Source organism: Phoenix dactylifera, unplaced genomic scaffold (assembly GCF_009389715.1).
Source record: "Phoenix dactylifera cultivar Barhee BC4 unplaced genomic scaffold, palm_55x_up_171113_PBpolish2nd_filt_p 001122F, whole genome shotgun sequence".
Lineage (NCBI taxonomy): Eukaryota > Viridiplantae > Streptophyta > Magnoliopsida > Arecales > Arecaceae > Phoenix > Phoenix dactylifera.
Window position 1 is genome coordinate 33,046 of NW_024068465.1, and position 27,945 is coordinate 60,990.

Genomic DNA, 27,945 nt, shown 5'->3' on the forward strand with positions numbered 1-27,945 from the left:
AAAGGACTCTCTGAGTCCCATAAACCCCACACAAAACCCATGGAGGGTCATTTGGTTTCGAAATTACCATCACTACCTGCTGAGAACAATTGCAGATGATATCTACAGAAGCTATCCCCTGCTTCTATAACACCAGGATGCCCCCAGATAAGCCTCGAGACTCAACTGCAAAAGATTCCCAGTCAACTGCCAAGCGCCGCTGCACACGGCGTAACCCATCTCCCGTCACCCAAGTTTCGCAAATTAAGCAGATATCCGGGCAATGAATCTGAATTAATCTCTTAAAAGTCGATGAGAAGGATGGCTTGGCCGCCCCCCTACAGTTCCAAGCAAGTACCTTCTTTCAAAACCTGTGAGAAGAATTTTAGCCCTCTCGCCCTGGGCCAACCACTCCTGGTGCAACAGTCTCTCCTCCTTCCATTGATGCCAAAACATCTCCCTGGATCGCAGCTCTCAGCAAGTCCACCACCTTCCTATGCTCCAAAATCGATGAAGATGATCCCTATCCCGAGCCACCTGACATACCTCTCCTCACCACTGCCCCTGATGGCGATGGCAGCCACACCACCCCTGGGTTGGAGCCCTTCGACGCTACAGTGTGCCCCTTCTCAGGCCTCCCCTTCCCTATTGGCATAGGAGAAGAACCGATTCCTTTTTGGGTACTCCCAGCTGAACGCACATCAAAGCATCGTATCGGAGTCTCATCCGTCTCCTCAGCCGCCGCACCACCTTCCAGCCCCCGTCCGTCAGCCGGAGCCTTCCCGCCGCCTCTCCTCGCTGCTATCCGCGGCGGTGGTGCCTTCTCCGCCACTCGCATCCCGCTCGGCACGGGGATGCCTTCCTCCGTCGGTGCCTTCTCCGCCAGCGCTCCACCGGTAGCATCACCCGCCGGTAGAGGTCAATTAGGGTCCCTTGCCGGGGGCAGGGAGGCGCTCCGGAAGTGTCTCCTCCCTTCCCCCCTCCGGCAAGACGTCAAATCATCAAAGGAAGTGGATGAGGACGATCTGGGGAGAGTCGACCCAGTCGCACCTCGTCCTGCTTCGGAGGCCCGAGTCAACTTCGCCGGGCTTCTAGCCCGCTTCATCAGGCTTGGGCCCTGGCCCAATGACAGCCCGGTTGCAAAGGCCTGGTCCGACTCTGCCTAGCCCAACCCACCTCGGGCTGCCGGGCTTGGCACTAGCCCAACCAGCCCGGCCCGCCCCAACTCCGCCTGGCCCGGCTCACCCAAAATCCCAGTGGACTCCGAGTTTAGACCGGCCCCCGAACCAAGTTGAGTTGCCTCGGTATCCAGTGCCACCGAGTCGCCGACCACCCCCGTCTCCGGCAACCGCCGCCTGGCCACCTTGGTTGGCTTTTGCCACCCATCAGTATCCGCGGGCGACTCTGGGGAGATCGGCACCACGTGAGAGGGGCTCGGCTCGGACTCGACGGCCTGATGCACCTGTGTTGGGTCAGCACCGGCACTCGTCAGCACCGGTGGCACTCTGTGCGTGGCTAGCCATGGGCCATTGACTCGGCAGCCACACTTTCCGTCCCCTACTGATTCCGACTGGCCACTGGAATCGTAGCCAACCTTCTCCCCCACGGTCGCTTTGGCCCCCGACCCCCCACTCCCGGTAGGCGACCCCGGGGTAGCGGACTGGCACTCGTTCCCTCCATGGCCGAGCTGGCCATATTGGTAGCAAACCAGCGGCATACACTCATACAGGAAAGTCTGCCAGAGCTTCCCTTCCTTCCTCCTAATGAACACCCCCGGCCGCACAGGTAAACTGGCGTCCACCTCAAACTTGATCCTCGCATACCCCATGCGACAGCGATCCATTGTGAAGCCATCTGCTTCGATTGGGACGCCGGCCTCCGTAGCAATCTCCCAGATGGACTCCTTACGCCAATACTCGAGTGGCAACCCCGGGAGGCGTAGCCAAACCACCACCCTATTGACCTCCTTCCTCTCAGGGATGAAATCAGGCTGCCACCTCTCCACTGCCAATAACTGGCCAGCTATTATCCACGAACCTCTTACCAGCATCGCCTCCCTGTCCTCCACATTCCGGAAGCGTAGGACGAAGTACCCGGCGGCCATGGAGAAAGCTTCAACCTCGTAGTCCAGCTTTTCTTTTGCTTTCATCTCCCGGGCAGCCCACTCTGTCGGGATTCTCCTTCCCAAGCTCCTCGCAATCACCGTCGTGGAGCTCCAGGCCTCCCTCTCCTTCTCCACCCACTCCGGCGTCAGCTTCAACACCTTCGGGAACCTCCTCTGGACCTCCTCTAACTCCTCAGCTGGGATCTCGTGGTTGGTCCACATGGGTGGTCGGGCCGAGCCCCTAGCTACCTCCGATCAGGACCGCAAGGACCCAACCTTCCCCGGGCCATGGCGCTTCCCAGCACCCTTAGGGGTCTCCGAACCCTCCGTCTCCTTCCCCTTGCCTTTTTCCCCCTAGTGTCCATACTCCACCCCTCCCAGCTGTTTGGGGAAATGCCACACCGGGCACACGACTTTTGGAGCACCCGCTCACACCCGCTCACCTCCGCTCTCCCCTCTTCCTCCGTTTAATCCGAACCATTCGGACCAAGCCCAAGACCAAGATCAGATCAAATCTAGACCCAAGCTGAGATTCTCTCTCATCCTTTTTCTCTCTCTAGACAAGCTCAGGGATCCTAGTGTAAGCCTTGTCCTTCTTGTAGCTTGGATCCAAGTTGACCCAGTTTGGAAACCCTGAACCACCTCAGTGCTTGGGTAGTAGACACCGACTATTTCTTCAGCCCCAGCTAGATTTGGCCACTTTCGATCTTCACCTCTGACCCGTTGAACCCTCCTTGCTTAGACTGAACTAATATGAGGGCATAAGACCGTAGTATTTAATTTTGACTTCAAAAATTATGTAAAAATTAATAATATTTTAATAATATTAAACAGGTGTATCTGATATGTTTGCCTGAAGTGGGATTTAAAGCGAAAAGAGGTAAGTAACTTAATACTTCAAAGTGTGCTTTCTAAATTATTTGATAAATTAAATATTAGTGGATTAAATTTTGAGATATGTTTTGTACTTAGTAAAATGGGTCAGACATGTTAAATATCATTTGAAAATTATGTTGTATGCTATTAAATCTGTAAAATATGACTGGGCAACTTATAAAAATTATTTTTATATGTGTGCATTCTCAGTATGGCTATGATTTGTTCTAGCTCCACCAATGAGGATTATTCGTTGGTCCTGTCGATTTGTATCTGTGAGAAACTAATTTCGACACCATTGCCACCGGTGATTAGAATAGTAGTTTTTGGACACTGTTACCATCGGTAATTAGAATAGTAGTTTTTGGACACAGTTGCCACCGGTGATTAGAATAGTATTTTTGAACACCGTTGCCATCGGTGGTTAACAATAGTAGTTTTTGGCACTTTGTGCGACCCATGTCACTAGTTTACGCGGCCATAGCCTATTGATGTTGGGATTTTGGTATTAGAATTTTAATAAAAATGATAATAAGTTTCGAAAAGAAAAATATGTTATTTGTGATTTATTTTTCAGTCATTATTTTATGTTTTGATTAAATATCTGGTACGCTTTGACCCCATTCTGGGATATTATGTTGCTTACTGGGCTAGTATAGCTCATTATCATATTTTTTCTATTTTTCAGATTCAGATACGTGATCTCACGAGACTTAGTGACTGTGCTAGATTCTGAAGATTTTATTCGATTATTGGTATTTTAGTTAGACTAGTTAGAGTAATTGATTTATGTTGTCATTTGTTATTCTGAAACTTTGGAAGATTGCTTTAAGATAAGTTATTGATTAAAAAAAAGAAAATTCAGAAATTTATCATTATTTTGATATGATCTATAGCCTTGCATGTCTGTACGGTCCGCCGTGTAGGTGTGCAATGTCTGTCGCGCTCTGGGCTCGGGGCATGACAAATTTAGTGGTATCAAAGCTTAGGTTTAAGATCACTATGGATCGTAATTGAAATAATCATATTTGAGCCTAAGTTTTAGGATCCTTATGATTCGTTGGAAAGTTTGAGAGATGGGTAGAAATTAGGCAAAGAGACAAATATTTTTTGATTTTGTTAGTGATAAATTGTGTTAGCTTATATGAATTTTGAAATGCTGAAATTATAATACAATCTAACTATGCACGTAGCCAAAGTATGAATAAGCTATTTTGGAGTTTTCTTGGTGGTGCAATTTATATTTCATCTATGATTATTAGTTGGATTTTGACTAAATTAAGTGAAAGATTATTAGTTATGAAACGTTATCATAAATATAATTATTTATTTATTAGTTAATTTTGGAAGTTTAACTTGATATCGAGTACTATAGATATTATTTCTAATTTAAAGATAATTATTTTGGTGACAAGTTAAGGTTCGCTCATAAGAAGTTGTCTAATGTTTGAACTAGGAAAAAAAAAAAGGATTCTTCGAGGTTAAAATCTGTAAGTGGATCGAACATAAAATTGTTATATATAAATAAAATATATTTGGGGATGAGACTCAAGAGTTCTTCTTTGGCTCTACTTGGGACTTGAAATTTCATATCTTTTTAGTTTACAGTTAAGATTGGTATTTTGATGGAAAGTCAATTAGTAAATCCTGAAAATATTAGCAGATTGAAATATTTTTGGGCATGTCAAAAATAGAATCTCTTTGATTTGGAAAAGTTTTGATAGTTTTTCTTATTAAGAAAAAAATTTTGTTGGAAAGTATAATATTTTTGATTTTGACTGATATGGATATTATTGTGTTATTAGGTTCTTCTATCTATTGCATAAAAAAAATAAAACAAAATCTAACATCTCAAGTCTAGGATTATTGAAATGTTGGTTCCTACAGTAGCAGATTTTGGATTTAGAATGTTTTAGTATAGATCTCTTTGGTTTTAAATTTATAGTTTATGCTTTCAAAAGAATTCAAGAATAAATATCAAACTTGAATAATTGATTTTATTGAAGATTGTAAAGTATTCATCTTGGTGAAATTATTAATAATTTTAATTATTATCTTTGGATCTAAATAATAAATCTTATTCATCTCTATCAGAGACTGTGATGTATATGAAACTTCAATTCAAAGTGTGGATTTATAAGTTGATCTAGGATCTTTTGTCAATATTATTGAGGTTGTTGATGAAATCTAGATTTGCATAAAGAATATAAATTTTGGAGGTTAACATGGTTATGATAGAAGATTTTTAATAAATGCTAAAGATTTCAGTGAAGAAAACTCTAGGAGAGATGATGGAGTCGGTTTTACTCATTTGTGTTGATTTAAGGTCTTTTAACTTGGTGGAGCAGCCTATATAAGGATTTTGAATGTATCCATTGACTCAAGAGTCATTCTAGATGGATGTGCTTGAGGTAAATAAAAAATAAAAAATAAAAAAATAGAGGGGCTATTACTCAAACGATGAAACAACTAATGAGTTTATGGTGTTTTTAGAAGATTCTCGAAGACTAGTAGATTTACAAGATCCTAAAATGTTTGCAGTCTTACAAATAAAAAAATTTTACTTATTTGAGGAATTGATCTTAACGTAAAATAATAGAGATTTTGTCTTGGTGGAATTTTTTGTAAATCTTTGAACCAGATTAGTAGATTTTTTGGAAAAAAAATATTATAAATAAAGGCCATGAATTGATTATGGATTTTGTATCACCATAGGAGAAATGCTAGTGGGATTTCATGAGAGGCTCAAATAAGTTTAACATAAAAGAAAAGATTCAAGATGGTTGAATATGCTTATGGATAGGTTAAATTGAAATCTTTTAATTCATCGGAGCATAGAATTGATATTCTTAAAAGTGAAGTCAATAGAAAATTGTTTATTGTCAAGAGAATCTAAAGTTGGCTTAGTTCAAATTGGATCTAGAATATCATTACTTGATCATACAATGTTACAAATACAGCAAGTATCTCGAGGGTTAATCTTGATCTAGTATGTTTGGGAAGTAAGGATAAAATTTTTTTCTTGGATATTATTATAAAAAAATGATGATGATCTAGGATCATTAAGAAATTTTGGAGAATAATAATCAGAGTTGCGCAGCGAAAGTATGGTGGACTGAATCATTTTAAATTGGTCAAAAATATTGGTTGTGCTTTGTAATATGTTATAATGGAAGACTAGATTTTTTAATGAAAAAGGCTCTTGTTAATAAGGAAAGGCGAATACTGCTGATTCTCAGGTTAATCATGATGTGACTATGTTATCTCTCTGAATGATCTTTCTATTATTGATATGCTAAGAAAAATTTTTGAGTATATCATGATTAGGGTTGGTTGATTGTTGATTAAATACAGTCTAATTTGTTAAGTATCTGAATAAACTATGCATTCTTCGCTCTCACCTTATGATTTATAAGTTTAAGTTAAAAACTTTGTGACATATTGAATCATGCTGTCAATACTTTGCCCTCTCAGACTTGCTCTTGTGATTTGATATCAATCATTTTTTTAAGATAGACCATTGTTTTCTAAAGCCCTTCTTTATATGTTCACTTTGTGAATCACATTCCAAACCATATAATGATTTAACCTTAAGGTTAGTAAGTATCTTTTGTGGATCAGCACCCTATCATAATAAGTTTATCGAATCCATTTTATTTCAAGTTCTATCTCAGATACAATTAGTTTTAAATGATCTTGTTGTGAATGGATCCCAATCCGATCTAGCGTTAACTTACATCAAGATGATAATTTCAATCTTAGATTTTAGTTAGTCACTTCTTTAGTTCTAATACGATAGTTTATAATTGATTCAAAGTTATCTATCACACTGATTTTGATCGAGGAGAATGAGATCTTAGATTTATGTTACTCAATGGGTTGAGCATCTCTAAATTTGAAAGGTCTAGATTCTTCAAATTTTAAGTATAAAATTTTCATAAGAGGGGAAAAATGTGAGATAATGGGCTGAAGCTGGCAGCCCCAGCCAACTGCAGCCCAAGGCCCTTTTGAAAGAGCCAGAATAGAGGGTCGCGATCATGATCCTCTTCGGCTTCTTCGGGCACGATGGACATAGAGAAACCATGGCCATTTTGCGGCCGCCCCGTGACCATTTTACGGCTGCCGATCTCGCTCAACCGCTGCGAGAATTGGGGCAGTGAGCTGTTTGGATCCCCTTTAAATCTCTCCTCCTCTATGATTGCTCCACCATCGAGCCTCTCCTCCCTCAACTCCCTCCTTCTCCTCCTTCGGTGGCCTCGCGCACCACCTCGGGTCTCTTTTTTTTTGGATTTGTTTGGTTTCCTTTGTTCCAATACTCGTTTCAAGCTGTCGTCGCTACCGCCGCGAGATCCGCCACTTGGCCACCGGACCAGCTACCTCCGGCTGAGATCTATCCACTCTGTCGCTCGTCTGTAAGTCTCATTGTCTCTATTTCCCTCTTCCGACCCGAAATTGAGCCACTGTTCCCTGTTCTGGATCCAAACCGAGGACTCAGTTTTTTTCTCTTCTCACCGGCTGTCGCAGCAGCCGCCGCCGGCCGCTACTGCCATCAACGGCTGGCCGTTGGGCACCCAGGTCGGCCACCCCTTCCTCTCCTTCCAACCTCTCTTCCCTCTCCTCCTTCCTCCCTGTTTTCTTAGTGGGATGAACTCCCTGTTTCTTCATTCATGGGAAGAAGAACCCCCATCGTGGGCTGAGTTTGGGCCCTGTTGGGCTATGCCCATTGTGTTCCAAACTTGGCCCAGTTCAGCAATCTTAGGCCCTATTAGGCCATGCCCTTTGTGGCCAAATTTGGGCCCTGCTGGGATGTGCCATTGTGGGCCAAGTTTGGGCCCTATTGGGTCGTGTCCATTGTGGGCTGTGTTTGGGTCTTGTTCATCTTGTTGGGTTGTGTCTATTGTGGGCCGCATACCTTTTGGACCATGTTTACCCTATCGAACCGTGTCCTTTATGGGCTGAGTTCAGGCTCTGTTCACTATGTTGAGTTTGTGTCCATTGTGGGTCGTATTCATTTTGGGCCTTGTTTGTCCATTGTGGGCCATGTTTATTTTTGGCCATGATCACTCATTTTGGGCCTTGCTCATCACTTGTTGGTCATATTCTTTTTGGGCCCTATTCATCTATTGTGGGCCAATTCCATTCATTATGGATCAAATACATTGATTGATCTAGGTCGACCTAGGCCAGATGTCTCTTTTTCGATTTTGGTCGAACCGGACTGAATAGGCCAAGCCTCTAATTGGACCTAACTAAGTGGATCAAGCTCAAAAGCTCAACTAGCCTTAGATCGTGTATCTCTTTCTCTCTCTAAGCAAGCCCATGCTCTAATTAGATCTAGACCTTTTTTCTGATGGTCGATCCGAACCATTTGGGCTAAGGCCAAGACTAAGATCAGATCAAATCCATATTCGAGCTGAGATCCTCTCTTCTCCTTTTTCTCCTTCTAGACAAGCTTGGGGATCTTAGTGTAAGCCATGTCCTTCTTGTAGCTCGGATCCATGTTAACCCAATTTGGAAACTCCGAACCACATTGGTACTCGGGCGGTAGACCGGTCATTTCTTCAGCTCCAGCTAGATTTGGCCACTTTCGATCTTCACCTTGACCCGTTGAACCCTTCTTGCTCGAACTGAATTAATTTATAGGCATGAGACTATAGTATTTAATTTTGGCTTCAAAAATTATGCGAAAATTGATAATATTTTAATGATATTAAATAGGTGTATCTGACATATTTGCCTGAAGTGGGATTTAAAGCGAAAAAAGGTAAGTAACTTGATACTTCAAAGTGTGTTTTCTAAATTATTTGATGAATTAACTATTAATGGATTAAATTTTTGTACTTAGTAAAATAGGCCAGACATGTTAAATATTATTTGAAAATTATGTTATATGCTATTAAATCTGTAAAATATGACTGGGCACCTGATGAAATCTGTTTTTATATGTATATATTCTCAGTATAGCTATGATTTATTTTAGCCCTGCTAATAGGGATTATTCGTTGGCCCTGTCGACTTGTATATGTGAGAAACTAGTTCGACACCGTTGCCACCGGTGATTAGAATGGTAGTTTTTGGACACTGTTGCCACCGGTGATTAGAATGATAGTTTTTGGACACTGTTGCCACCGGTGATTAGAATAGTGCTTTTTGGACACTGTTGCCACCGGTGATTAGAATAGTGCTTTTTGGACACTGTTGCCACCGGTGGTTAACAATAGTGGTTTTTGGCACTTTGTGCGATCCATGCCACTGGGTTACATGCCCATAGCCTATTGATGTTGGAATTATGGTATTAGAGTTTTTATGAAAATGATAATAAGTTTTAAGAAGAAAAATATGTTATTTGTTATTTATTTTTTAGTCATTATTTTGTGTTTTGATTAAATATCTGGTATACTCTGACCTCACTCTGGGTATTATGTTACTTACTGGGCTAGTATAGCCATTATTATATTTTTTTTGTTTTCCATATTCAGATACGTGATCTCACGGGACTTGGAGAGTGCGCTAGATTCTGAAGATTTTATTCGATTATTGGTATTTTAGTTAGACTAGTTGGAGTAATTGATTTATATTCTCATTTGTTATTCTAAAACTTTGGAAGATTGCTTTGAGATGAATTATTGATTTAAAAAAATTAGGAATTTATCATTGTTTTGATATAATTTGACGCCTTGCATGCCTGTACGGTTTACCGTGCATGTGTGCGGCGTCTGTTGCGCTCGAAGCTCGAGGTGTGACACGTTAGAGAAAGAGAGTGGCCGTTAGAGCAAGTTTCATTTGAAGACCCCAACGCTATTTTTTTCGCACCATTTAGATTGCGTCAAATTTGGTGTTTATGCAATAGTGTAATTTTAGTATCAGAGCATAGGTTTAAAAGTTACTAAGGATCGTCATTGAAACAAAAGGTGAGGGCACTCAAAAGATAAGCCTGGGCGCTATATCAGCCTTCTTTCTCCTTTTTCTTTTTTTTTTTTTTTTTTTTAACGAAAGCCGTCTATTATGCCCGCCAACTCCGGCTCAAGTTCTCACATAACTTGATAAAAGATTCATAGCTACTCTCTCTCCCCCTCTCTCTCTCTCTCTCTCTCATCACGCATGTCCCTGATCTAGTTTACAGTAGTTTGTAAAAGGCATCCGCCAAGGTGGTAGTTGGCAAGAGAGGTCCTGTTGGAAACCTTTAGATGGCCGCATTGGGATAGCGACATAGTCCGGTGGTAGGTAGACTGTGGAATACTTTTATATAATGGAAACAGGAAATAAACCTTTGGACGGTCTCATAAAGCCGGTGTATATATATTTTTATATAGCAAATAATGCATGACAGCGGTCGCTGAGCATGCAGCCAATATTGCATCAGACCAAAAGCTTAGTGCTCCAACGCATAATTGTCGACCTCCGTGGAACCATTCGGAGCCCACGTCTGACACCAGCGTCCATGTAATTAAAACAATTGATAGATGATAGCCCACAGCCGGGAGTATGGTGTTCTATAAGAACACCTCATCGATCAGATCCTCGCTAGGACCTAGGAGTAACCCAAGGGAGGAGCGTAGTGTTACTTTCTTTAATTCCCTCATGGCCATGCTTCCCTCTCTCCCCAGCAGCCTCCTTCCACGCAAGGCACAAGAAGAGGAAGAGGAAGAGGAAGAGGAAGAGGAGGAGGATCAAACCCCCAGACCTCCTCAAGACTGCAGCGACTTCATCTCTACCCTGCCGAAAGGGGGTTGGGGACCGATCCGCACCCGAAAATACCAAGGGTTTTGGGTCCCTGAGATCTTTCTCCCTAGCGTAATGGCCATCCAGAAAAACTTCAAGGCTCGCCCCGACGACCTCTTCGTCGTGAGTTACCCAAAGTCCGGAACCACCTGGCTTAAAGCTCTCACCTTTGCCACCATGACCAGAACCCAGTATCCTCTAGCTCACCACCCTCTTCTTAGCTTCAACCCTCACGACTGTGTCTTGTACGTGGAGCAATACTTCCACGAAGGCCTGATTTCCAAGATGGAAGCCTTGCCCTCCCCGAGAATCCTCGCCATCCACATGCCTTACTCACTGTTGCCGGACTCGATGACGAGCTCCAGCTGCCGGTTCGTATACATCTGCCGTGACCCGAAGGACACACTGGTCTCCATGTGGCACTTCAGAGAGAAGTCGAGGCCGAAGACCGTGGAGCCTACTCCGTTCGCCGAAGCCTTCGAGGCGTTCTGTGAGGGGACCAGCCCCGTTGGGCCGATGTGGGACCATGCTTTGGAGTACTGGAGGGCGAGCTTGAGGAGCCCTGAGAGGGTCTTGTTCTTGAAGTATGAGGAGATGATGGATGAGCCGGTGGGGAACGCGAGGAGGTTGGCGGAGTTCCTGAGCTGCCCCTTCACCGAAGAGGAAGAGAAGGGAGGGGTGGTGGAGGACATTGTAGAGCTTTGTAGCTTTGAGAAACTGAAGAGCTTGGAAGCAAACAAGATGGGAACCCAAGGAGGTCCTGGCTTCGTTGTGACGAATGATTCTTTCTTCAGGAAAGGAGGTGGGGGAGATTGGAAGAATCATATGAGTCCGGAGATGGCTCGAAGGCTGGACGCCATCACGCAGCATAAGCTGTTCGAGTCCGGTCTGACTCTCGAGAGTGTGGGCGTAGAAGCAGCCTCCGGCGACGATGCCTCAGCTCATGGCCAGTAATTTGTGCTGCTTTTCGCTGTTCTCTTCCGCTTTTAGATGTTCAAATGGTGCTTGCAACCATCTTTGCAGCTGCAGTGAAACTTTGTCTAGATTGAAATAAGATCTAAAGATGAGAGTTTAGATCCCGATGTAAATGTTTCATTATCTCAATGAAACGGGAGGGATATGCCCCTTTTTTTTTTTTTTTTTTTTTTTTTTTTTTTTTTTTTTTTTTTTTTTTTTTTTTTTTTGGTCAAAACGGCAATTCATATAGCTCTAACGTGAGTACATCCTGCCAAATCAGAAGAAAGTAAATAATACAGCTGTGGCGGTAACTCCACCGTGGAAGTCCAATGGATCTCCCCAGAATGTCGTGCAACATGGGAGGCAACCCAGTCAGCAGCCCTGTTTGCCTCCCGGAAAATGTGCACTGCCATAAACTCGTCCATCTCCATCGCCAGTCTGCGGGTCTCCCGAATGAGCGGATGTCCATCCCCATATCTATCAGCACCCCGGATCTAGTCTATGACTACGGAGGAGTCCCCCTCAAGATACAGCCGGCCAGCCCCGAGCACCCGCCGCGCATAGGAAATACCCGCCCAGGCAGCCCACAGCTCTGCCCCAACGACCGTGAGCCCCGTCGTGCCCCAGCCTCCTGCTGCGACCAGACTCCCAAAATGGTCCCGTATAACAAATCCAGCCCCTCCCGACCTCCTGTCCGTCATCACACTGCCATCAAAATTCACTTTAAGATAACCAGGGGGTGGGGGTACCCAGGACACAATGGCAAACCTGGGCGCTAAAATAGCACTGCGGGTACCCCAGATGTCCCTAGTCATCCCAAGTGAAGACTCGCCAAAGCAAGAGATAACCTCCCCAGCCTGAAGCACAGCTCTCTCTGCGACCATCCTCGCCGAGAACCTCCTGCCCTCGAACATACGAGCATTCCGGTCCAACCAGATATGGTAGGCCAGGTATGCCCTAGTAATGCCCACCTCCACCAGCCTAGGACTCCGAACCGAAGCCCGCAATAACTGTATGAAATCCTGTGTCGTCCCGACGAAGTGGGGAATAGGTGCTGAAGACGACCTCCATATCTCTCGAGCCCTAGGGCACTGCAAAAGCACGTGCTGAATGGTCTCCTCACTGGCCGGACACACCTCGCACTCCTGAGGAACCCTCATGCCCCGCCTGACTAGCTGACTCCTGGTGGGAAGGCAGCCCCAGGCTACCTTCCAGATGAATAGCGCCACCCGTGGGTGTATCCGCATCCTCCAGATCCAGCCTCCCTCCATCCGTCTAGGTGACTCTCTACTGAAGAGGGCGACCAAATCCCTCGCTCGCACCTGTGATCGCCCCGTCGGCACCCATACCAACCTGTCAGACTCCCCCTGGGAAGGCACCGGAAGACCCAAAATCATCTCAGCCAACTGCGCCCCAAACACCTCTCGAACAAGCCCCACCCTCCAACTGCCCACGTCTGGATCCAACAAGTCGCTGACCCTCCGACCCGCAAGACGCACCGAGTCCACCAATGTCGGCATACGGCTAATCGGCACATCAGTCACCCAGCAATCCTCCAGGACATCAACGGAGCGACCATCACCTATAACCCATCTGATCTCCGGTAGAACCCTCCGTGCTCTGGCGCACATCTCCCGCCATACCACCGAATGGCGACGGCCAGCTCTCGCATCAGCAACCAAGGCCCCATACTTGGCCCTCAGCAGAGAGGACCACATACAATCAGGCTCCAAAACATACCTCGCTACGTGACGAGCCAATAAAGCCTCCCTCCGTACCAATAGTGACTGCACCCCCAAACCTCCATCTCTAGTGGGCTGGCACACCACCTCCCAGGCCAACAAATGGATACCACCCCTGCCATCCTGCCTCCCCCAGATGAAATTCCTAACCAGCTGCTCAATGGACCTCAAAACTGACACTGGAATAAAAGCATGTGAAACCAAATAAATGGGAATCGAAGAGAGTACCGACCGAGCCAAAGTGACCCTCCCCATCATGGATAGTGAGTGCATCTGCCAGCCCTCCAGCCTCTGCCTAACTGTGGCCTCCAGGAAAGAGCAGTCGCTCCCTCGCAGACGCCGGCCTGAGAGCGGGACCCCCAAGTATCTCATCACACCTCCATGCTCACCCACCCCTAATATCTCACTGATAGAGTGTCTCACCTCCTGCCTGGTAGACGGGCTGAAGCAAGCTGCGGATTTCGAGAAGTTAACCCGTTGCCCAGACATGGCACAATAATCCAGTAGAATCCTACCCAACACCCGAGCATCACGACATGTCGCACGAGCTAGCAACAAACAGTCATCCGCAAAAAGCAAGTGGGAGATCGATGGGCCCACCACCACAGGCCTATAAGCCCCCAACTCCTGAGTAACCACTGACTGACGCAACGCTCTGGATAGTGCATCCGCGCAGATAATAAATAATAAGGGAGATAGGGGGCATCCCTGTCGTAGTCCTCCCACAGACACAAAATAGCGAGAGGGCGTACCGTTCACCAGAATGGCAAAGGATGGAGACCTAACACAGCCCATGATCCACCGAATCCACCCCTCAGGAAAGCCAAACCCCTGCAGTGACTGATGAACAAACTCCCACCGTATCCTATCATAGGCCCGCTCCATATCCAGCTTGACTCCCATCAAGCTCCTCCTCATCGGGGCTCTCTCCAAGTCAAACATGAACTCCTGAGCAATCATGATATTGTCGGATATACTCCGACCTCCTATAAAAGCTCCCTGCTCCGGACTAATCAGCCTCGGTAGAATACCCCGCATCCTAATGGCAAGAATCTTTGCCGTAGCCTTGTACATAGTGGTGCACAGGCTAATCGGGCGAAAGTGCCCTGGCTCAGAAGCATCCCGCCGCTTCGGAATGAGGGTAATGAAAGTACGCTGCCAGTCCGCTGACATCATCGCTGTGGTAAAGTACTGCTGTATGGCCGCCGTCACATCCTGTCCCACTATCAACCAGTACCTCCGAAAGAATAAGGGTGGAAATCCATCCGGCCCTGGCGCCTTGTCCCCCTCAAGGGACCAAATCGCCTCCCGAATCTCCTCAGCCGAAACCGGCCTGATCAAAGCTGCAGTCTCCTCCTCTGACACCCTCGTCGCCGGCATCACCATCTCCCCCCGGCCCCCCTCTCCAGTCGACTCTGTCCACCTCGCTCTGAAAAAACTCTCCACAATCCTCCGGACCATAGCAGGATCATCTGACATCTGGCCATCCTCACTCCTGATAGATCTAATCCTGTTCTGGTTCCTCCTGATCACCGTAGCCTGATGAAAGAATTTTGTATTTCGATCCCCCTCTACTATCCACTGTACTCTGGACTTCTGTCTCCATAGTGTCTCCTGCTGTCTAAGAAGGCCATCATGTAACGCCAAATGAGATCTCAAGACCCCCACCTCCACCTCAGATAGCCCCCCCCCCCTGTGCCTCCCGGGCCTGTAGTATGGAAATGGCCTCCTCCTCCTCCTCTGTCCTCCTGAATATATTCCCCACTTCCTCACGATTCCACCTTCTCAACCTCCTCCTGGTCAACTCTAGCCTGCGGGACACCCGATACATGGCGTCACCCCTAACCGGGGATCTCCATGCCTCCCTCACCATCTCCCAAGACCTAGGATAGCTGAGCCAAATTTTTTCAAACCTGAAAGGGGAGCATACTGGAATAAGTGCCTCGGTACTCACCAGCAATGGACAATGGTCCGACGCAATCCTCGGCAGGTGTCTGACATGATAATCTGGAAAGCACTGAACCCACCCAGCTGTGGCACAAGCTCTGTCCAATCTCTCCCAAACACGTGCCCGCCCCTGCTGATTATTGCACCATGTATACCTAGGTCCGGAGAAGCCCAAATCAATCAAACCATTGCTTGAGATGAAGTCCTGAAATTCCTTGATCTTCCTATTGAGGAAAAATGGATTCCCCCCCATCTTCTCCTGAGAGTCCACAATGCAGTTGAAATCACCAGCCATCAACAAGGGATGGCCATGACTAATCATCTGAGAGGCCTCCTCCCACAGGGCCCTCCTGACTCTGTAGTCAGTGCTAGCATAAACAGCTGAAAGAACCCAAGGTCTTCTGTCACCCTCCGAAATCACCATGATCACCTCTTGATTGCTGACATTGAAACAATCCAAAGTGTAGCTCCCCAAACTCCACATAACTATTATACCACCCGACAAATCTTGAGAGTCCACAGCATAGAACCCCCATGATCTCGGAACCGCCCTTCTTGCCTTCTGTACACTGCCACCACGCAACCGGGTCTCAAGAAGAATGCAAACATCCGGGTTGTGTTGTTGCACTAACCTGCGAAATGCCGGGGCAAACGATGGTTTCCCCGCGCCACGACAGTTCCACAGTAAGATCTTCATAAATCACCCTTCAATCCCGAACAGCCCACACCTCCGGAGCTGTTGCTATCCCCTGCATCCACATCCATACAACCAGCACCTCTAAGAGAATGAGGACTAGGACTAATTCCCTTTGCCGAGGCCATTAATTGAAGCAAAACTTGAAGGTGCTGACCACCACTATTCACTTGTGACATATGGCACGAACTCACCGATGTGCCCGTGCCATGCTCAGCCTTATCCCACCACAACTTGAAGAATCCTCCCCCATCACATTGACACCAATTTCCTTTATCACAGGGTCACAAGCACTGCTCCCATGCGCCATTTGGCCCAGATGAACCTTCTGCAACTCACTACCCGTCGGCGTCACAGTCGGCCACTCCCCCTGCTCTGAGTCACCACCACTGCCATCCGCCCCACCAGCCTGCCCCGCCAGCTTCTCACCCGGTTGGACATCAAGCACCAGCGCGCTGCCGGACTCCGGCACGCCCACCTCCGCCGATAACGACCGGATCAGTTTCCCCGTGCTCGCGGTGCTCACGGTTGGCTCGCACCACTGAACTCCTTCAACCCCCGTGGAAAGCTCCGACACCAAGGGAGGTCGACCTCGCACCGGAGCTAACGGCGGAGGTGAGCTCCGGCTCCTCCCACGAAATCCAGCCGCCGGCCGCCGCACCTTCGCTCGGGCCGCCTCCTTCCGCCCAGCTTGAGACGAAGAATCCCCCATGGAGCGGTCAACAACCGGTTCAAAACCGGGCGGGCTCCTGAACCGCTTCAACGGACTCGAACCCGGTCCGCTCGGTCGAAGGCCTCCACTGGACTTGGGCCGAACGTCAAGCCGGCCCAAATTCGGCAGCGACCGATCCACGCACTGAGTCGCCTCAGCCCCCGACTCAGAACCCGGACCGGGTCTGCTCGATTCACCCACCAGCAAGCTAGCCCCCGCCTCCGAGACGTCCTTTTCGGGCGTCCTCCGGCGCGCCACCTTGGTCGGCTTCTGCCACCCGTCCAGATCGATCGGAGAAAGAGTGGAGGTCGACCCTTCCTCCGTCCTGCTCGGACCAGGGCCAGGCGTCGCAGGCGTCACCCCCTTCCTGGCATCCGGACCGAGCTTCTCCTTCTTCCTAGCCGCCGACGAGGTCGTTCTTATCCGATTAGACACTAGCCACGGTCCGAAGGCACCCTCCACCCGGGACCGGTCTTCCCCTCCCCCGGCTTGCCTGGAGTCCTCCATCGCGGCTTTCCCTTTGTTCACCTTCTCAGGCCCTGCTTCCGTCTCCGCCGGCTTCTTACCCTCCATCACCGGAGATCCAAAGTCACACACCGCCGGCCAATGACCCACCCGCCCACACAAGGAGCACGGTGCTGGCAGGTTTTCGTATACGAAGCTTTGCCAGAACTTCGAAGCTCCATCTGCCGTTCGCCCCAACACCCAGGTCCCCGGCACGAGAGGCGCAAGGGCATTCACTTCGACCTTCACCCTCGCAAATCCGTACCTCCGACGCTCCTCCGTGAAGCTATCCAACCCCAAGGGATTGCCAGCTCTCGCCGCCACCTTGAAAATCGTATTCTTCTTCCAGAAGTCCAACGGAAGTCCCGGGAGACGAAGCCATACGACCGCCCGCCCAACACCGCCGGCCCCCCCGGAAAAGTTCGGGCGCCACCGCTCCATCGCGAGGAGCTGTCCCGCAACTGTCCACGGGCCAGACCTCAACGCCTCCTCTCGATCCTCTCCACTGGCGAATCGAATAGCGACTACACCATCCGCCAGTGAGAAGGATTCGACGTCGTAGCTAAGCTTCAGAACTCGCCGCATCTCCTTTGCCATCCACTCCGCCGGAACTGTCCTCCCCACACTCCTCACAAGGACGGTGGAGGTTCTCCACTCCGACCGCGCTTCTTCCAGTTCCTCCTCCGCAATGTCGACCACCTCCGAGAAGCTCTGCTGCAGCTTTTCCAGATCGCGGCCGGACATCCGATAGCTAGTCCACGCCGGCTGCCTCGGCGCACCTCTCGCCACCTCCGCCCACGAAGGCCTCCTAGCCGCCTTCCTAGGGAGGGTGCGGTTCTGCTCCCTTGCCTCCGTCGTCTCCGCCGGCGCCGACGAACCTCCCCCAACCTCGGCCATGACACCCTACCACACTGTTCGACCAAATGCCCCAAAGATCCCCCGCCGAAGCACAGATCTCAAAGCATCCGCCCGCTCACGCCCGCTCACCATCCTCCCACGCCCGCTCACCATATGCCCTCTTTTCGTTATCTACTGGTGTTTAGACAGACCGAGGAGACCATCAAGTCAACGCTTCAACCCAAACTTCCAAACTTTCTCCACCCAACCCTGTCTTGGACTACTAATAAACCCTCGCTGACGCTTCTATGGCTCATTGTATAAAGTAAAGTGCTTGCTGAAACCCAATTGATTCTTGTTGAGCGATTTCTTCATCCTTTTTGCTGCAGATAAATAGAGGTCATGGATTCTTGTAGGGGCATGATCCTCCAAACTCTTCGCATTGAAGAGAGGTCATCAACAAGCTAATTCAGAAAAACAATGAGATCCAAGTCTGCAAAGCCACGAAGAAGTGTTTGACAAATTGGGTTTTATGTCATCAAACGCAGGAATTAGTGGATCACTTGTTCTCTTTCTGCCCTCTTCTCTCTACCATTTGGCTACTCTCCTTGGAGTTCTTTACCCTTAAACCTCCTTTAAAAATTTTTTTATGGAATGGAGACTCAGAAATTTCTCAAAGCAATTTCAGCCTATTATTCTCATGTTGTTCATGGCAATAATCTGGGCTGTTTGAAAGAGGAGAAACCCTCGGGTTTTTCTTAACAAGCAATCCTCCATCACTTTCTATTGCTTATGCTGGTCTTCAAAATTTCAATGAGTGGTCTATGCTATGCAATCAAAAAAAGCTATCGGCTTTCATGAGAATTTGGAACAAAATCATCAAGAATATCTCTTACACTCTTCCTATTGTTTGATTTTTATTGGAGTTCTTATTATTCATCCCTTTATCTCTCTAACTAATCTCTTGTTCTCTCTTCCAAGATGTAAATCCTTTTATCTTTATTAATAAAAGCTGGATGGCTCCCTTTAGCCACTCTTCATCATCAAAAAAAAGAAAAAAAGAAGTGTTTCACATGGTACTTGGTTGCTTCCTAGGTGAGCAAAGGGGTGTGTGTTTACAATGGGGTTGAAATAATGGGAATGGGGATGCAAGGGTAACCTTCGAGAGCTTGTCATCAGCACTTGTAGGTGAAGTAACGAGGCAGTGGAAAGTATATTTGTCTCGCTTGTTTGAAATGATAGCATGAATCTTCAGCTGCATGATATAATTAATTTATTTGACATATTTATTACAATGGTGTCGATTTATTGCAAAAGGTTGGTCTAAATTGTGCATGGCCCATGTGTGCACATTTTAAGTCATGAGACTCTAGTGGATCGTCTCATCTTGGATTCTGAAGTACGTTTATTCTGCTGCTAAATCAGAGCACCTGAGCTCTATTATGACTATTTCTATATTAAATAATTGTATATGAAGTAATTTGGTTCTTATAACATGAGAAAATTGCATGTTTGTAGGGAAAGATATTTCCCATTTCTTTTTTTTTCTTTTTGAATGGAAAGTCGAGGAAGTGAGAAACTTCCTCGAATTTATTATAAAAGCATTAAAAAGTTACAGTGATATTTTATAAGAGAATATAAGAGAGAAGAAATGAAAAGTAAGTAGAGAAGGGAAAACAATCTGATAAAAAGGGCCTTATGACTTTGAGAAGATTTAGCTAAACATAATTTATATCGCACTAAAAAGAAGTAGAGGATTTTATGAAGAATATTAAAGAAATCTGAAGGCTTCCAATTACCCGCTGGCTTGAATTATGCTCGGCGGGTGCTGCAGGCTAGAGTTGTACTGCTCGAGGGCGATTCAACAGCATTCATCAACTGGATCCAGCAGAACGTGGATGGGGTGGGTGACTACCATCCGCTACTTAGGGACATTCGGGCTATGGTTTGCGATGGAATAGCTCTGCAGGCAAAGCATATGTATGAAGAGGTCAATGGGACAACCGATTGGGTGGCCTCCTATATGGCCAATTACTTTGGAGATACGCTCCGGGATCTATTATTTTCGATTTTTTTGGTTGTATCCGTATCCGTAATGTATGATATATACATCTGTTTAAGCAAAATGAAAAAACAAAAAACTTTCAATTACAAAAGATCCTGAAATTTCTTAACGATAGATCCCATCCTTGCCATGTGGTAGCCTGTACTTTTCTTCTCTTCTTGGACTATCTGAAGTGTGTTATATATCCCGGAAGTTCGAGGTGGACTACCGAGAACGTTTTCAGTGTTTGGTTTGACAGTGGTGTTAACTGAATTATAGAGGATTGAGCATAGTTGGATGGGTTGCGGTCTTTCTTGGTGTCTTCTCAATCCCTCCTTTCATCATTATGGGGCTCATGGCTATTCCAAAACTGAGGCCTTAAAGATGGCTGGTGGTCGACCTGATCTACGATGCGTGTTGCTTGAAATCCACTTCACAATCTACATTGCTACAACTATCATTATAATTTTTAACTTCACCATGGAGAATCAGGCTCAGGTTAAGCCTGCTGAATATTGTAAACTGTAACACTAGATATCTTTTTATGCTACCTAGTCACAGTTATCACTGGTTCAGTTGGCAGGCTCCTGTACTAAATGGCAGGCATCCTCCCCAGGTTCTGATCATGTTGAGATCATGTTCACAAATCATCCTTGTTATAGTTAATGGAACACTTCTTCTACATGCATGGTGCCAACATACATCAAATGCTTTACATGATGATAATTGGCATAACAGGATTTTTCCTGTTTGCACATTGACCTACAAATTAGATTTTGTGGCAACAAAAACCTTGAGGTTTTTTTTGTTTTTTGATGGAAAACCTTGAGGAACTTCCTAGTAGGGAAGCTTTTCTTTCTTGCTTTTGATTGATTATTAGATTGGGGAGGGGGAATTGATTTAGATTCCTTCTGGTGGGCATATGTCCTTTTATATGTACAGTGGAAGTAGGATCCTCCAATATAATTAATTCAACCATATAAAGGTTTCAAGCACTGGTGACATACGCTTTACTTGCTCTGTTCTAGCCACTCATCACAGAATTTATTTGGATTTCCAATCCATATTCAGAGGTGAAAACATCGGTCACCAATTTAGATTCCTCCCCTCATAGCCGCCATCAATTCCCTACAACCAATATGAACATAGTCTGGCTGCTGCAGTGAAGGAGGTGAAAACATGCTCTTGGTCCAAAGACAAGAAGAACAGTAGCCTTCCATCAGACAACATGATACCTGAAATCATCCTCAGCCTACCAACAGTGTCAGACTTGAATGCAAGTACTTCCGATGGCTAACCTCCGACACCTCCTCCATCCGATCTCATGCCGCATGCCAAGCCTTCACCCCTTGCCTATGACCTGGGCCAATCAACCACCTGGTATGACATCCTGCACTCAACAAGATGAAGAGACAATGTAATAGTTTGTGGTGACCTGCAAGCTGACAGAAAAAATATTCATGGCAAGTTTAGGAACATATAAAACATGAGATATCTGGTGTGTAACAGATAAAGTAGAGCCCTTGGCAATCAATATTTCAAGAGTATGAAGTGATAATGGATGATCCATGATGAAGATATCAGCTGTCATATGGTGGGAGGCTCCTGAATCTAAAATCCAGCTAGGTGCAGATGCAGCAATGCATGTCTTGGAAGGGTTTATCATGGACCTCTGAGAATGAAATGGGCATTAAAGCCCCTCCATGTATGCGGCAGTAAACCGAGTTTGGGGCTCATCCTGGATACACACTGGGGTACATCTAATAGTACTCTTTTTTTCTTCGAGTAAAGTACACCTAAGAGTACTAATATGACAAATATCGACAATGATCTGCCTGCAGAGCAAAGAATCTCTATGACAAATATCAGCAATGATCTGCAAGGAGAGCAAAGAATATCTATTGATTTCAAAAAAGCGCAAGCCGATAGGTTAATTATTATTTGAGGACTAAAACTTGGCACCTAAAATGCGTGTGGGTTCATAGAGAGAGTATTTGATGGATGGACCTACTTAAATGGAGGAAAAGAAGAGGCCATGATTAAAGGGGGAAGAGAAAAGATGGATACAAAAAGGACAGATCATGCTATTGAGACTTTGAGGAGTTTAAAAAAGTTAAAAAAAAAAGTTAAAGAAGCCATGTTGGTAACACATGTAACATTTTTAAGGCCTTCGAGAGCAAGCTCCCACTTCTTGACTCTTTAAGACTTTCTTATTATATATAGTAGATTGGGTTGCAATGTAAGTCTTAAATAATTGTGCTACACATTAAAGTGATGTGTTACTTGTGAGGGGATAAGTAGTAAATATTTTGATGTACCATACACTAAAGTTCAATGTCTTTCTCATTCTCATGCTTGACAAATAGAGTTGTCCAAAGTTAAAATGCATGTGCGCCATCACAAAAGTGTGAGATTTCATTTTACATGAACTTTAGACTAATTGTATAATTAATTTAATAATAAATAATCTAAACAAATAAATATGAGAAGCATAGGAAGTCATGATTTTCAGATGATTTTTATCAATAAATTTATATTCTTTTCAGCCAATATAAAGGCCAATAAATATAATAGGCATGAAGAATATTTATAGAAATTCAAACAGAACATCACACATCATCAGCTAATGCAACAGGAAGCACTTACTAGAAGAAAGGGGAAGCTTTATATAAATTCAAACAGAGCATGATTTGCTTCCATGCCACTGGACCAAACAAGTTAAGAGTATCTAAAATTGTAACCAGAAACAGAACACCAAGGCAACAGCTCATTAATACATAGTAACTCTGACAAAAAAAAAAGACCCTGCTATGAGGACAAATGATGTTGATCTCTTCTTCAAAACAAAGTACAAGAATTATGAAAACATCATTTTTATGTCTAACCTCATTCCTATCCCCGCGAAGATCTTCCATTAGAAACACAGAAATCATCATGGGGAAGCTTCTACAGTGGCAAGCATTCAATCTCGAGATTAGTACTCTCCAAAGTTGCGAATCTTGTCCATAAATTTTCCATCAATGTTGCTCACAACTGTTTTGGTGCTAGATTAACCCAAAAAAAAATGCATTTCTTAACTCCACTTTAGACTAGAAGATACCAGTTATGTTCCTCCTACCTTCACAGGTTTCATTCTTCCACCTCCTCTTGTGCATCATCTTCCGTTAGGAGGTGTTCCAGAGAAACCTTAGCCTTCTTGGGCTTTGGCAAGCTTTCGTCATCGGCTTCTTCTGCTTTTCGCTTCTCTCTTGCATCACTGTCTTCATCATCAACTTCATTAACTGTATCATTAGCATCAGAACCTGTGTTGGTTTCATTGACAGACTGAGCTAACTCTGATTCTTTACCCATCTTGCTTGTGGTCGATTGGTCCCCTTTGGTTAATGACTTTTCACACTCCAGCAGAAAAGAGCGGACCTCCTTAGTAGGTGCAGAATCTAGAGGGGTTTGCCCAGATTTTGTTTTGGCAGTAAGGCTCGCACCTTTCTTAATTAGATACTTAATGAGCTCTAGATGGGATCCCTGAGCAGCATAGTGCAGAGGAGTCAGCCCTTTCCTGTTAGCAGCTTTTACGGAGACTCCGGAAGCCAAAAGAATACGAACTATTTCTAGATGACCTTTCTGAGAAGCAAAATGGATCGCAGCTGTGTCATCCATCGCAGCAGCTCCAACATCAGCCTTGTTCTTGCAGAGAAACCTCACCACATCTGTCTGCCCAGACCATGCAGCTAGATGCAGTCTCAATTTCAGATCATTAATGTCAGGGAAACATACTATAGATAATGGCCAAGATGAAGAGAAACATTATAATATGTAGAGAGCATGTAAGAAGGAAAAGTTTTGTTTAATACCCTAAAAACTACATTTATTGCAAGTTTGCATTGCAAACAAAATGATCAACAAAAGGACCAAACAATTGGGGAAAGAAAAAGAAAGAAAGAAAGATCATTAATTAAAATAAGTATCAGTACAGAAATTGTGTAATCAAATAACAGTCAAGCATTTCAAACCATTAAAAGTCACTTACAGTTACAGAGTTTCAATATCCGAAACAAAAAGTAAATGAATAGTCTACCACCTTATGTGGTCTGGTAAGTTGGTTTAAGGTAAATTAAAAAATCAGTTGTTCACAAGAGTTAGCAGGAATAGGATAATTAAATCATAAGAAGCATTTCCAAGTTGTCAAGAGAAGCAAAAAGTGTATTGTGTTTGTAAAAGAAGAGATAGCAGTTGAATGATCCGCAAATTAAACCATTTACATTCTGAATCATAAACAATTTAACCAGTCATGACTTCAACCAAATGAAAGTCTTCAATATTCTTTTACATAAAACATAAGATATTCTCAATATTCTTTAGATGCAAAAATAAGACTTTGAAGTCATAAAGGAAAAAAAAAAGAAAATTGTCGATATCAGCAATCAGTCGCAAGACCACATTATTCAAAACCTTAGGCAACAATTCTGGTTATACAATTACAAATACTGAGAACAAAAATCGAGCAGTCCATCACCCTTTTGTTTGCTTTAGTTTATAAATTACTTTTGATTAGCTTATTTAGGCATTCCTACCATCATCTGATAAGTGCAATATGGTTTGGGAGCAAAATGTTTTTCAGGAAAAACATGTAGAGCATGCATATAAGAGGAAAAATGACCAAAACACATTTGATTGAATTGTTCTTTTAAATTCATTGGTTCCAATACTAGACTTCCATTTTATAGAAAGTACATAACTCCATAAAAATGCTTTAGCACAAATAGACATAAAACTAACAATTAATTGACCCTCAAACCAAATTTACAATCTTCCAAAATAATCATATTTTTTCTTAAGGGAACGCAGTTAATATGATAACAAATATATTCTTTTGTAGCAACATGCCCATCTAACTACCCACTGACTTGTCATCCAAATATGTAATCTTCAAACTCACGAAACAGACCAATCAAGTGACATTGGCTGACTATAGGGCGATCTGCTGGCTAATATTTCCAGCTCATAACAGTAGAAAAATGTCCTACATAACCATTAAGAGTGTGCATTATATACCCCTGAGAATCTAGAAGATGATTTTTGCAACTTGCTATCCATTCCCTCACTTTTTAAAATAATAAAAAATAGAAAAATTGTTGTGGCATATCTATGGATATTGCCATTGCAGAAGAAAGCAAAGTAATTTTTGAAAGAGCAAAGGTTTATTGTAATTTCTGGAACTAACTTTGTTCAAGATATTTCCTTCATCTTTCACACCCCTCACTTCGCAAAACTTATCATTCCTTTTCTTGCTTAGCTTCTCTTAAGTCTACTATATCAGGCTTTATATGTTACTTGAGAAAAGATTTCTAATATCAACTTGCAATTTCCTTCAATTCTTACTAAGAATATTTTCCCTCTCCTCCAAGCCAAGAAAAAAATAGAACAGAATTAATTTGATAACAAAAGCAGAATCTGCCCGGGTACTGCCATACTATATTTGAGAATAAAATTTAATCCAGTTAATCAAGAATGAGAAGGTTAACTTCCACTCATTTTTTTTATAAATACCACAGATTTATCTCTCACATCCTTTTATGATAGCCCACTCCTTATCCTGATTTGTCAGAAGATAACTACAATGACTGAAACCATTAGTTGTCTATATTCCTGGAGATGGGAATATCAGTTCCCAATACCTATAGAAGTCATGTTGCTCAAATAGGAATTATTTTTTTCTAGTGTTTTATACTGTACTACTCAGCTAGTAATTATTGTTCTTACTTCTTATATATCTACAGGAACCATATCCTACATGCACATGGGTTTCCTCCGTAACTAATTAGCCTGATGCCATATGTTTGGACTGCCTCCATTAGTTCTTTGTCATCCTAATTCAAACCAAGAAAATTTTAAAACCTATATCCAACAAAGTTTTCTGAGATATGGCCCTCTTTCTTGACCTTTACACATAAATCCAATAAGTTCTCCTTGCAAGGACCTGCTGCAGTCTTTTTTCCATGCATGATCTCATGGTATTTATCTCACAAGTTTCTGATGTCCCATTATATTCCATAGAAACATGTCCTGGAATAGATTATTTTGAATTTCTCAAAAACATGATGCGTAGAAAACACTATAGAAAACCATACGAAAGCAACTAGAACATAAATGGTTCATGTTTTCTTCTTAAAATAATTCCCTGAAATATCAAACTTGTACCCACAAATACCATGGCCTATGCTTTTACCTAATGGTGAATATGTCATGTGTCTGTCCCATTCCTTGATTATACTATCACTTTTGTGTGATTCTTCTCTACAGTAAATAAGGTGAATCCATCTTATTCAGCTCTAAATCACTATAACTCATATAAGTGCAACTCCTTAACTTTGTCTTTTCTCATTTCTAATAGGTTTTTCGGTGTACTCATTTCTAACTCTGTAATCCTAAACTTACCGCACACACGCCTCATTATATTCACTCCTTGTGTCTAATAATCTTCTTCATAATCTTACCCTAACATTCCCACTCAGAAAAACACCACTGGAGCTATATAACTTTCCCTATCAGAGACACATGGGACTCTACCAAATCTCCTGGGAATCCACTATACATAAGTAGACCGTACACTGCTATTTTTTCACCGGTAATTAGCTTCTGAAATGAATACATTAGCATCTCCGGCCTCGATTTCCAAAAAATAATCATGGCAACAAGATGCATCTTTTTAATATGTCTACTAAAACAAAGATCTTTAAACAGATTTCCACCAAAAAACAAAATTTTAAAAACCACCTCATGGATAACAATGCCATAATTCCCCTAGATTGATAGACATTCACCAACATTAGCCTACCAGCTAAAAAGGGGGAAAATGTTCAGAGCCTTTGCCTTGAGCATAAATCTCTATTCCTGTTCACTGCTCCAAAAAAAAAGTATCTTTTTGATAATTCTTGCCAATAGGAATCCATAAAATCAACTGCAAGATAAAAACATCAAAAAAAGAAAGAAAAAAAAACACGAAAGATGAATAAAACCTAACCCTAAAAGAATGATAGCAGTCTACCAAATTACCATGGGGCAAGGAGCAGTTTACTCTAATTCCATTCAGCACTGAAATCTAGAGACATGGAGATGAGACCTTATGGAGAATATTTTAAGATTAAACGATCCAAGAAAAGAAGGATACGGCGTTCGGGAATGGCGGTCTCTGGAATTGATGGCAAGGGGATTGGAGTTGCAGATGGATTCGACATTGCGGAGGTCGCCGGACCTCGCGGCGGCGTGGAGATCGGATTCGCCACCTCCTTGGTTCTTCTTCGAGGGCCCCCGAGGGTTTCCCATCTCCTCGACACCAACAAGTTCGAGACTTCAGGACAAGCTCCGGAACGCGAACTTGCGAGGCGAATTCTGGGCGTACGCTTCTTTTAGCTAATCTTTGAAGCACCGACATCTATCGGTGTAACCAAGCCAACCAAGCTTGGGTCTGATCAAACTTGATTACTAATTAAATCTCCACCTCCAAATTTAAGGTCAAGCTTAATTTATTTATTATTATTTTATTTCAAACAAGCCAATCCTAAATCAAGCTGAAATTAGCTCAAAATTAAATCAAATTAATTCAAGCTTAAATGAAAGCTAAAACACACGCTCGCATAGTCCTCACATACTCTCTCCATTTAAGCTCTAGTGTTCTCACCAGACTAAAAATCTAAATCCATTCAAATCCATCTAAACCTATGTTGTAGTGTCTCCTAGTTCATATGGGCTGGAATGGGATCCGCTTTGATACCATTTTATAACAATCTAGAACCTCATCCAAAACGGCTAGTCGAAAAGTAGGTTCCT

General features: G+C 44.2%; 2 protein-coding genes across 4 annotated transcripts; one reads left to right on the forward strand and one right to left on the reverse strand.

The window, feature by feature from the left end:
- Positions 1-10,429: 10,429 nt before the first annotated feature.
- Positions 10,430-11,816, forward strand: LOC103703847 (flavonol sulfotransferase-like). The gene has a single exon (XM_026803256.2). The coding sequence runs from the start codon at positions 10,445-10,447 to the stop codon at positions 11,633-11,635; it is 1,191 nt and encodes a 396-aa protein (XP_026659057.2). The 5' UTR covers positions 10,430-10,444; the 3' UTR covers positions 11,636-11,816.
- Positions 11,817-21,055: 9,239 nt separating this feature from the next.
- LOC103703806 (poly [ADP-ribose] polymerase tankyrase) lies at positions 21,056-27,505 on the reverse strand. 3 transcript variants are annotated; one of them, XR_603494.2, is made up of 3 exons: positions 27,287-27,504; positions 23,004-23,857; positions 21,056-21,508 (listed from the first exon to the last, which is right to left on the reverse strand). XR_603494.2 is itself a non-coding variant. In XM_026803300.2 (3 exons), the coding sequence occupies exons 1-2, from the start codon at positions 27,439-27,441 to the stop codon at positions 23,248-23,250; spliced, it is 765 nt and encodes a 254-aa protein (XP_026659101.1). In that variant the 5' UTR covers positions 27,442-27,505; the 3' UTR covers positions 21,056-21,508; positions 23,237-23,247. The 3 variants fall into 3 exon arrangements, 2 of the variants coding, with proteins under 2 accessions (XP_026659101.1, XP_008785018.1); XM_026803300.2 differs by having other exon boundaries at positions 23,237-23,857; positions 27,287-27,505; XM_008786796.2 differs by lacking the exon at positions 21,056-21,508 and having other exon boundaries at positions 22,761-23,857.
- Positions 27,506-27,945: the final 440 nt, after the last annotated feature.

Bases quoted from the DNA above. Each gene is read 5' to 3' on its own strand.
- LOC103703847 (XM_026803256.2), top strand. From the start codon at position 10,445: ATGGTGTTCTATAAGAACACCTCATCGATCAGATCCTCGCTAGGACCT.
- LOC103703806 (XM_026803300.2), bottom strand. From the start codon at position 27,441: ATGGGAAACCCTCGGGGGCCCTCGAAGAAGAACCAAGGAGGTGGCGAA. The intron at 23,858-27,286 runs GTATCCTTCTTT...TCTGAAATTGAG, and splicing joins GACCGCCATTCCCGAACGCC to ACTGCATCTAGCTGCATGGT.